This window comes from Durotheca rogersii (assembly GCF_024521655.1).
Source record: "Durotheca rogersii strain YMJ 92031201 chromosome Unknown GGS23scaffold_3, whole genome shotgun sequence".
NCBI classification, from domain to species: domain Eukaryota; kingdom Fungi; phylum Ascomycota; class Sordariomycetes; order Xylariales; family Xylariaceae; genus Durotheca; species Durotheca rogersii.
In genome coordinates this window covers 1526060-1537033 of record NW_026251234.1, presented here as the reverse complement: position 1 = coordinate 1537033, position 10974 = coordinate 1526060, and the positions used below count along the sequence as shown (strand labels likewise).

The following is a 10974-nucleotide window of genomic DNA, read 5'->3' as shown; positions in this document are numbered from 1 at the left end:
CAACTTTTCTAACGAGCTAGGGAGCGGTCACCTAGCGATTCTGCATGATGCACGACTACATACTATTATATTACTGTGTAGTATATGTATGCATGTCCACAGCAGCCTAACTCGACGTATCTATCCAGCACCGACATATGGCATGAAAAGCTCGCCTGAGGACATATACTCATGTCTAGGACTGCGACACGGAGCATAGAATCCACATGCAGCATGCTACCTAACGTAGTAGCACACAGTAGTCACGGTCTGCCACAGGTGTCTTACGAGTTGCAACAACCTCATTGGAGTCATCTAGCCTGCTACCTGCTGGGTCCGTAGTTTCGACCTCTACCTGACTGATCCAGCTGATCCGATAGGTACTTTTGCAACCAGCAGCACGTCGAAATCCCTCGGTGGCATGTTTTCTTCCTGCCAAAAAGAAAGAAAAGGGCGAAGGCTGTCGCTTGTCGCGGAACCGCGCCTGGCGATTCTCCCGTGTCTTACTGGCTCTCCTTGTCAGACTTACGCCCACGTGCGTTGCTGCGAGGCACCGAGAGCCCTATCGATGTTAGTCTCACGCGTCCGCGCGCGCACAAAGACTCCCCGGCGCCTGAGGTATCGGTACCTGAGGCCACCCCAAGCCGGCCGCGTGGCTGAGATGATCTTCTTTATATGAGAGCAACGCGTGCGACCGCGTGCGCCTTTCTTCTCATCGTCAGCGAGCGCAAGTCGCCGGAGAGAGAGAGAGAAAGGGAGTACCACTAGCCTAGACCGGGGGAGGGCACCACGGCCGGTCAGCTGAAGCGCCAATGGTTGTCTGACTACCACCCAGATGAACCCCCAAGTCAACCACGTTCGGCCGACGTCTAGATCGGATGGCCCATCTGAACCCTAATCGCTGACAAGGGCCGCGAAGCCGATTCCCCTCTCTGGAGAATACAGTAAACATGGTACCGAAAGTGAATGGTCGCTTATCGCCCAGCTTCCTCTTCGGTTACCGCAGACTCGGCACTACGTGATGGTGTCAGCGTTCTCTCTCTTCGCGCCTCCGCCTCTGCTTCTTCGTGGCGTTGGCAAGAACGCATTTCTCTGTTTAGTAGCGTGCAGACGTGCATGTGCCCAACTGTAGAGGCGCGGAAGCAGGTAGAATGCATAGACGGCCCAACCCTTCTGCACAACCGTGTATTATACCAACACAGTTGGCCTGATTCCGAGTAAGGTACAGTATTCTCAGAAACCTTGCCAAAGCAGAAGATGACGATGACGATGCGAGCCATCTATGTCTTGCACGAGAGAGAAAGAGAAGCAGTGTTTCATCCGCCCGGCCCCTCCGTTCTCAATCCCGTAGGATTGCCGTGGCAAGCTATATATTGGCAGGTTCCCACCAGGATACAGCCCTACAGGACGTGCATGTATGATCTATTTATTGATGCTGTCTCCATCGTGCTGTACTATGCGATGTGGCGGCAATGCAGACATACCTTGTTTTTATCCTCCGTCAAGAAGTCCTGACGCTCCAACAATACGGCGAAAAGAGGAAATAATACTCGGCTCGGACACTCAGCTCGGGGCTCTCGAACTGGCCCGAGCGGTCCAGGGCCCCTCCCACGTCCCTCTTCTCCCATTCTCGCATTCGCATTTCACTCATCACCGCAGGAGAGGGAGGCTGGGAGATGATAACAGGGCACGGTAAGGTAGGTAGGTAATTATTGGGTTGCACCCTCGCCTCGCACGTTCGTGCATATTCGTACATTAAGTAGTAGGAGGTAGGCACCCGTATGGCTCACCCTCCCTCTCCCTTCTTCGCCTCATCCCAGGTAAACCCATACGGAAACCTCCGCCTGTTCCCTTCCCCTTTTCCACCCTCTCCTGTCTTGGAGACGGGAGCAGATGGATCCTCCAGGCTGCGGCTAATTCGAGGAAACTGGACAAGACCAGACCAACCGCGCCAAATGCAGGCATCACACGTGGCGGGCCTCGTCCGTGCTCCCTTGGAGTGACCAGACTGACCGGGTAGACGAACCACGGCGCGCGCCACGTGTCGGCTAATTGGCCTCACAAAGGAAGACCGACTCTTGGTCTTCTTTGTATTCCTTCTTGCTCATCGCGATCCCCCCCCCCTTATCGCCGTGGGCGCACCGTCTTAGCGCTACCTACCTACCTACCCAGTTCCCGGCACGCTCGTCGAACAAAGCCTCCATCGGCGATCGTGGCGGCGATAAAAGGAAATGGGCAAGTTAGCGAGATGCGCTTGCATCCTTTCTCCCCCAACGCCGGCAGCCGGATACTGCAGGGAGGCTACATCGTTGTCCGCTTTGGGGAGGGCTCTAATTTGCGTTGGAGGCGTCGGCAGGCTCCAGCGCGCGCCGTTTCATCGTCTCACTCCCTCGACTCCATCGACTGGTCCCCCGGACTCGTGTAGGTTCCTTGGAGGACAGGCAGCGCCGCCATCCTCTCATATCCCGGGAAGACGGTATGCCTCGTGGAGTAATGCCGCCTCGCTCTCGACTCGTGCCTCGCGTCGCACGAGCACACTGCCATTTCGCTCGTGGCATCGCACAGATGTATGGCCGTCGGGTCGATCCTAATTTCCATCGCTGGCCACTGCGGTCTTTCCTCGAGCGGTAAGGGAGCCTCGTGTGCGTGTGCACGTAGGTTCTGCGGATGGATCGGGAAGGCTGCCTGGACTTGCGCTCTGCGCTCGTCGGCGCTGCACACAACCTCGGTGTGGCGCCGGCGGCCAAGAAGACCCCTCGGCGAGACGACGGCGAGGCTTGCTCACATAAATCGCCAACACCGGACATAAGAGGAGTAAGCACATAGGTATGTATGCGCACGCGTGCGTACGCTTGCGGAGCTGCTACGTTGCCATCGGCGCTTACCACACCACCCCACCGCGGAGTATCACGCGCGCGTGCTGTGTCGTCCCCGTCGTCTTCAACTCCCGTATGGCAACCGGGGACGAATGGGTAGCCTTGTTAATATTGCCAGTACCCCTCCTAATTCCTCCGACCCCTTCTATTTCTCCTCCTCCTCCTCCTCCTCACTTCAGACCCCACAGGCGCGCCGCCTCCCCCCCCTGCGCGCTCCTCTCCTCTCTGACCTCTTAGACCGCCGTCGCGCCACCCCTTCCGCAGACACACCCCCGGCCCGTTCCGCACGCTCCCTTCCCCCCCCCCCCCCGCCTTACCCGCGCCGCCGCTACGCCCCGAAACAATAATATGTGGCAACCTTAGATGCCCGCCTTGCTTAACCGCACCACACGCCACCATGTCCATTTTCTCTAGCCACCGCTGTAATTATTGTCGCCAAGAGCCGGTAATGCTACCCCCTCGGTCCCGGTAACCTCCCCACCCAGCTTGTCACGTCCATCCCCTCTCACGTCGGTTTCCCGCTGGTAGGAAAGTGGCGGCGCCGGCGGCGGGATCAACCGCGTAGGGTCGGAAAGGGAGCAGTTTATCCCGGTAGTCCGGCGATCACGCCCTGTCCTGCTGCTCTACCATACGCACACTAGTAAACTAGCGGGGGGGGTATCATCTAGGCATCGACTGTAGGCTGGTAGGTAAGCCGGAAGGTTCGACTTCAGCCAGAAACACGCGAGATTCGGTGCTGCAGCACTTCGTGTGTTTTTATTCCGCCAGTGCGCGAAAGACTAATTCGGCGTCCTCGAATCGCGATATTACTATGACGCATGAAAGTAGAAGCATCTCGAACCGGAGAGGCCCTATAAGCTGGATACTGCTAGTCTGTCTATGCACGGCCATGCTACTCACGTCAACCCTCAGCAGGGTAGCCGACGACGACGTAGCACGGTTCGCTAATCTATACAGCCTATCTATGTGTTTTTTTTTTTCCTGCGAGAGAGGCCGCTCGACAGGAGCCGGGGCAGGTCGACGAGTAAGTAGTCAGTCGCCCGGCTCTCCTAGCGTGAGTACAGCGTTATCCTGATTGCCATATGCCCAGACTTGACACGCCCGCTTGCTCGATGCCGAAGATCCCACGTGGGAAGAAGCCGCCGCCGGAGCCCTGGGACCGGGCAAACTAAACTAAACAAAACAAAGAACACGAGAAAAGTGAAAACCGAAAGGGGGTATATGCCAAGTAACACACATCATGTCATACCATGCCAGCCAGCCCAATAAACCGCAAGAAAGAGTTACGTCGCTAGGGAAAATGCAGGTGGCCAGGTCTCCCGGCTCGGAGCTCGAGGCTTATACGGCTCTCGCTACGGCGATGCAGAGCATGCAACTCGACAGTAGATGCCGCGAGGACTGCCCCGGCGGCGCGTGCCGAAACAGCGCCCCCGGCGCGGCGCTACGAGATGCCGCGCGCGTGCGGGCGTGGGCAGGGAGACGGGGGAAGGAGGAAGAAAGAGGGGGCGGGGCGGGGGGGGGTGGGCTCAGTTAGTAGACGCCGGCTCGGCTCGGGACGGGGGATGGGTCGGCGGGGGCGACGGCGGCGAAGGGGGCGAGCCTGCGGTCGGCGTTCTTGCGGAGGGACGAGAGCGGGAACCACAGCGGGCCCTTCTTCTCGGCGCTTGAGACGCTCGCGCCGTCGCCCGGCTGCACCGTGCGGATCGAATTCGGGTCCAGGTGCGACTGCGGGAAGATACCCCACCCCTTCGACGTCGTGCCGGACCAGCACCAGTGCTCGCGGTACGCCCCTGCGGCAGAACGCGCGGTGTTAGCAAGCTTCTCTCGTCTCGCGGAGGGGACTGCCGGATGTATATATATATATATATCTAGAGGGAGGGGAGAGGGGAGAGAGAGGGAGAGATACTTACAGCCGATGTTCTTGATGACGTCCCCCTTGTCGAACTTGAGCCACTTCTCGTCGCCCTTCAGGCTCCACTTCCAGCGGGCGACGGCCTGGGTGTTGCTCGTGCCCTGCATCTTGATCTCGAGCTTGGGGGGCGGGTCGACGAGGACGGAGTCGGCCTCGAAGGCGGCGCGGACGCCGTCGTGCCAGCCGATGCCCCACTTGCCGTCGTACTTGGCCGGGAACTCGATACCGACGATGCGCGCGCCGACGGCGAAGTGCAGCGCTGTGTCGCGGCCCGGCGGCGACCGCAGCACGCCGTTCTGGATCTTGCGCGTCTCCGTCGCCACCCCGGCCGGCAGCCGCGCCAGCTCGCGCGCGAGCCCGGCCATCACCGACGGCGCCGGCTGCTGCCCGAAGTGCAGGTCGAAGTTGTCCTGGAACGCCGGCGGGATCTCGGCCGTCTCGACCACCGTGATCCCGGGCACCCGCGGCAGCGGTCGCGGGTGCCGTGCCATGTGCGCGAACAGCTGGCTCTGGTTGAAGAACACGGTCGCGTCGCTCTCCTCCGTCGTCCGCCCCTCTTGGATGCAGAACAGGCACCCGTAGAGCTGCTCCTCCACGTGCCGGATCTGCAGGTGGCTCTTCTGGAGGATCCGCAGCCGGAACCCGATGGTGTTGGAGGTGAAGCTGCCGGAAGCTGGGGATGACGCAAGGTGAGATTGGTGCGGCACGTAGAAGGGGGGCGGTGACCAAGGAAGACCTTTACAGACGGGAAAAGGGGAGGGGAGGGGAGGGGTCTCTTACAGTCGTTATGCAGATCCTGTTCTACCTGCTTGAAGTCGATCTCGAACAGGCAATGGTTGCATTTTGCTACGACAGCCATAGAAAACCCCTGCTATCCTGATCAGTTGGCCGTTCGACACGTCTCCGTCGGCTATAGTGACACTTACGCCGACGGGCCTCTTGATCTTCTTGAAGCCGAGGCGGCCCTGCATGACTTCTTCAGCGCCCCGGCAGAAGCCCTTCAGCTTGTAGAAAGAGCTGGAGGGGCTGATCGTGCAGTCCGGTTCCCGCGCCGGCGCCGGCGCCGGCTCCTCCGGCATCGGGTGCTCCGTGTCGACCGGGATTAGGCCCTCGTCGACGGCTTGGTGAAAGTGAGGGGTCGGCGACGCGAGGCGGGCGGTAAGCGTAGAGGTGGAATAGTTGGTGAACGTGGCAGCGCCCGAAGACCTGTTGGTCTCCGTCCCGGGGCGGGGATACGGGGGTAGATGCACAGAGTACTCGGGCGCTTGCTGGGGTACCGGACTCGTCGGCTCCGCGAACGGCAGCGAATTCCTCTTCGCGGTGGGGTTGATGGGGCTCGTGGCACTCATGCAATCGACCACGTCGAAGACGGAGCTGTTGATCGATTCCGTCGACGGGTGGCGGGACGAATGGCGGATGCTGGCCTGCTTCGCTAGAGAGGTCTGCCTCGGCGGGAAGTTGGGGATACTAGGGAGGCTAGTCTGGGGCGGCGGACTGACGACAGCAGTGTTCTCAGGAATAGAGGGCGTGTGTCCGATCACGGACGACGTATCCGAGGGCGACCGGCTGGTCGACGGGTCGTGAATCGGCCCCGACCACCCGATACCCTCGTTACTAGGAGGAGATCGGCTCGCAGAGGCGAAGCCGGGGTACGACCTCGGGATGGAACCCTGCGTAGAGTTAGTCCAACGATTGCTCTTCCCGGGAGACCGAGATCCATCACTAGCCGTCCCGAGGCTTCGCGAAGCCGCGCGCATCTGCCGGTCATCGTCGTCCCTCTGAACCTGATGGGGAGGGTCGTCGGCCCTCGAGCGGATACGCAGCGGGTGCACCGGCATGCCGAAAGGACTGGCCGGTTGTACTTGAGGGATCGTTGGGGAGTCGCTCGGCACCAGGGGACGGCGCTCCCACCGGTCTGCTTCTCCGGGATGGTCCACGGGACTGACGGGCGGGACGGCGCCGAGCTGCCACGGGTCGGTAGAGGGTGGTCTCGGTGGGAGTTCCGAAGTCATATTAGACACGTCGGAGTGGCGGGAGCGGGCTCGATCTTGGTCGCTCGTAGACAGCGGGGGTAGGTTCGCCTCCAGGCCTTCGTCGGGACCAGCCAGGGCTCCCATCATCTTGCTTAGCTGCTCTGTCTCCGCCATCAGCTTCTCCGTCGGGCTAGGTGCCGGAGGGTCGACGATAATACTTGTTTGGTTCTGGTTCTGCTCGTGGTGCGAGTTGCTGCTGCGGTCAGCCGCGGTGGACGCCGCTCTCGAGGACTGGGCGGACGTCGGCGCGGGAGCTACCAATTTCATCCGCTTGAGTATATCCACGATCTTGGGTGCTGCCCACCTCGAGGCCTTCTGCAACTCCTCGAACTTGGCGGGGTCGAATTCGCCCGGCTCGACATACTCGTCAAAGTCCCACAGGAGGTTCTCCAGCTCGGATCGGTACTGCGCGATTTCATCTGGTGCGCGGGGGGATCAATTTACAGCTCTCGACTCGACACGACGACAGGGGCGAGCCTTACCATTCTCTTTCATCGCATCGACAAAGTTAACGCCGTAGTCCTCGTAGTTCTTCGTGCAGAGCGGCTCGATTCGCTTCAGCGCCCGCTCGCCCTCCCTCACTAGACTCTGCGCCACCTTGACCATAAGCGGCGACGTCTCCTCGTCAGCGTGCGGCGCATTTTCAATCGCCGTCCTGCCCTTCTCGATGATCTCCCTGAAGGGCGCGGTCGCAAGCCGCTCGACTTCGTCCGCCATGGCAGCAAGTACGTTTGGTGGGCAATTGGTACGTATCGACCAGCCTTGCACGGCAATGTGTCTTGTCTCGATCGACTTGTCGAGGTCGACAAGAGAAAGCCAAGCAGTTCTTAACCTTGGTATACTACTACCTAAGAATTGAGGGGTGAGTGGAGCGGCTGGGAATCCGACAGGTCGGGGCACTCCCGTCAGCCCTCGTTGCAGTCTCTGTTCAGGTCACGCAACAACGTCGATGAGCCGAAGCAGAGTGAGACATGCTGCGGGTTGGAGACGGCGAGAGAGAAGTGTGCGTGCGTGCGTGCGTGTGTATGAGGCACAGGGGGAGAAGCAGAGAGAGTAGGTGAGAGAGAAGGAGAGGGGGAGGGAGAGAGAGAGAGAGAGAGAGACGGAGAGGAGAGAAAAGAGAAAGAGGACGAGTAAGGGTGAAGGGGATGGGATTTGAAAATTACCACACGGCACAGACGAGGACAAGACATCAAGGCTGAACCAACCCGACGTCGCTGTTTGCAGCGGCTCCCACGTAAGGTATCACTGATTGCTTAGGGGCATGGCAGGCAATGGGGGACGGGGTCGAGTGGTGGCGCCTTTGGGGGAGCAGCGCTCACACATACACACACAACACCTCCATAACCTCCATATACATACCTAGTATGTCGTGACCCTGGCTTGCGCGGACCTTCAGGGTGCCTGTGCTCCATGTCCTCGTCGACCATCGAAGTCTAGCGTCGCCTCTCGTTGAGGCCATGATTGGTTGTAGGGCTTGCTGCGTGTGTGTGTACATCTGTATGTATGCCCCGTAGAAAGCCCCCCTCGTCTGTAGTCACCCCGGCTAGACGACGCTGACAGGGGGCGATCCATACAATCCACTGGCGTGTTTGGGACACGCTAACCGTACTGCTGCCCTCTCTATCCACAACGAGGAACCGCCTACTACGGGGTCGCTCGCGAATCCCATCTCGCGAACGGGCAGCTGTCGAGATTGCCATCACAATTGAGGGACCACCTGGCCAGCCGACGCGGGGCGAATGAGAGGCGCCCCAGCCGAGTGTCTCGACACGACGAGTCCGTCAGGGTTCGAGAGGGATCAAGAGAGGCTGCGCCCGCACCTAGTATGGGAATTCAGCCGGGTGAGGCTGTGCTATGCGGCACTACCACGTCTGTCTGTCTGTCTGTCTGTCTGTCTGTCTGTCTGTCTCGGTCTCTCTGTCTTGTCTGTCTGTAGGGATGTGCGTAGTGTAGTTCTGTATGTGGGTATGTGGGTATGTGGGTATTATGTGGGCGATGCGGGTGAGTAAGGTAAGAAGAGAGGTAGGTAAGCACGTAGTAACGATACATAGACGTAGTAACGACGCACTGACAGGTAGCTGACGGCGCCAACTCAGGTCCAGCAGCAAGTCGCAGCAGCTATACCGCCCGCGGCGTTGATCGTCAGGTCACGTCACAGTGTCTGCCACCTGCTTCATCGAGATCCCGCGAGGAAAAGCCAACCGTGTGTTTTTGTCTGGGGGACATCGGGCGTGACAGAACCTGTCTAACCTCGGCCATAATCCGGGAGACGGCCAATGATAAGGCGGGCCAGGGTCTTTTTCATCGACAGCCTAAGCCTCCGATATCATCGTATGCACATTCCAGGGTCGAGCCCAGGACCCTCGACGCTGATAGCCGATTTCCGGCAGGCTGGAAATGACCCTCGGGGTTGCATGTATGTAGGCATGTAGGTATATGCCTGGGCATGTGCGAAGAGCAGGCTGGGGTATCGTACATACGACACACGTAGCATTCTCGTGGTAGGTAGAGCATAGCAGCAGCGTATACCTACATAGCGTATGGATGATATGCACTGCGTAGAGGGCGGAAGGTAGCAGAGAGCGCGACAGGGTCCACGATGGATCGGAGTCAACACACCACCGGCAAATGCACATCCACCGGGTCCTAGACAGGAGCTGGGACGAATCAAAACCTGCAGAGCCTCTCCCAGGGACTTCTTCGCTCTGACTGACCCTTGTTGAGCATGTACTAGCCTCGACACCCTGGATTCTGTAAGAATTTCCCCTCCTCCCCTCCCCCACCCCCTGCCCAGCGATCGCAGCACAAGACACGAGGCACGTAGCCCGATACAGGCCCGGAAGACGCCAGAGAGATTCTGCACTAACTACTCTAAACCAGGGCCGACAGACAGGCGGGGTTCGCCTGCGTAACGCCAGTACCGCATTATCATCAGCGGTGTAGTAGCAAGCTGGGAGTAGGTGGTGAGGACGGAGCGGTGATGGTGGATGGCTGGTTGCTACGAGGCCGGCACGCCATCCGCTCTCGGCCCAATCTAGAAATCGCCGTCGACACGGGAGGGAGTCCAGGAAAGGGGAGTTTTCTCCAATTCCTAGATTGGAGGAATGCGGGAGCGGGCTGGCGGCAGGACCAGGGCGTTGTTTCGGTGTATTGGTAGCTCGGATCAGATCACGCATGTTCCAACGTCCCTCTCCACACGCAGCTAGCCAGTGCGCAAACTGGGTAGAGAGATGGAAAATAGGGCGGGCCACAACAGGTAGGCGTGCTTATGGGCGTACGATGGCGTCGGGCTCGCAGCCTCTGTTAAGAACGTGATCTCAGAGCGAATGGCGGCCACCAGCGCAGGCCGATCTGAGTTGAGGTGTTTTTCTCTCCCTCCTTTTCCAGGGTCGCATTGGTGTCCCGTAGTCCCAGAGCTGAACACCATCGTGCGTTTTCAAGTTAGGCGGTCAGGTCCAGCTAGTGCCTCGAGAGCTGAAGATGGGTGCGCGCTTTGCATATGCCTCGTCGAGAATGTCCAGCTGCGGTAATTTCGCCTTCGCCCTGTCTCTCTCTCTCTCTCTTTCTCTCTTATCCCTTTTCCTTTTTCTCTTCCCTCCCCCAATCTCATCGGACGAGGCCGGTCTCACCCTTCCTTCCTAACTGAGCCCTTTTTCCACTTCCTTTTTTCGGCAAGCCTTTTTTTTCGTGTCCCTTTTCCATCATCCTAACGCATCCAAAGTCTGGTCATCGTCGCCGACTAGGTCGGTCCGCTCAGTTTGCTAGGCAGGCTAGACGGGAATAAAGCGATTTCGTCCAGGCCCGGGTTCCCCATCCTTCCGCCTATTCCTCTTCTTCTCTCGGCCCATGTCTTGAGACGTCTAGAAGCATTAGAAGCACCGGTAGCGCGGGCACAGCAAACGCGAAGTGTCACTTAGACAACTTGCCATGCAGCAAGCAGGACGAAGCCATCAAACCCCCGCCGGGTCTCCTGCCAGCGGACCACGACCTTCACGTGGCGGGTATCGCAGCCCCTGGGGGTATAGATGAAGGCACCCGTCTCTCAATTCCCAGCATGCCATGGCCTTGTTATGCGAGGCGTCCTCCCAGACGTTCAACAAGGATTGACGAATTCTCGGGACGTACCTAATATGGTCTTCGTAGGGGTATCCAGGTCGAGGGCGATCCTTGC

The 10974-nt window shown here is 59.2% G+C and overlaps 2 protein-coding genes across 2 annotated transcripts; one reads left to right on the top strand and one right to left on the bottom strand.

Moving 5' to 3' along the window:
• Positions 1-3497: 3497 nt before the first annotated feature.
• Positions 3498-4255, top strand: GGS23DRAFT_288138 (uncharacterized protein). The gene is made up of 2 exons (XM_051512616.1): positions 3498-3886; positions 3946-4255. Exons 1-2 carry the CDS (start codon positions 3667-3669, stop codon positions 4122-4124), a joined length of 399 nt encoding a protein of 132 aa, XP_051375482.1. The 5' UTR covers positions 3498-3666; the 3' UTR covers positions 4125-4255.
• Positions 4256-4385: 130 nt separating this feature from the next.
• On the bottom strand, positions 4386-7517 carry GGS23DRAFT_593507 (uncharacterized protein; the record flags this gene model as incomplete). Its single annotated transcript, XM_051518041.1, has 5 exons — positions 4386-4645; positions 4766-5440; positions 5548-5635; positions 5694-7219; positions 7283-7517. 5 exons carry the CDS (start codon positions 7515-7517, stop codon positions 4386-4388), a joined length of 2784 nt encoding a protein of 927 aa, XP_051375481.1.
• Positions 7518-10974: the final 3457 nt, after the last annotated feature.

What these genes read in the sequence shown, in the direction of transcription:
- GGS23DRAFT_288138 (XM_051512616.1), top strand. Translation starts at nt 3,667, where the DNA reads ATGACGCATGAAAGTAGAAGCATCTCGAACCGGAGAGGCCCTATAAGC. An exon ending in GGCAGGTCGACGAGTAAGTA is followed by an intron (nt 3,887 to 3,945) that starts GTCAGTCGCCCG and finishes CCATATGCCCAG; the next exon opens with ACTTGACACGCCCGCTTGCT.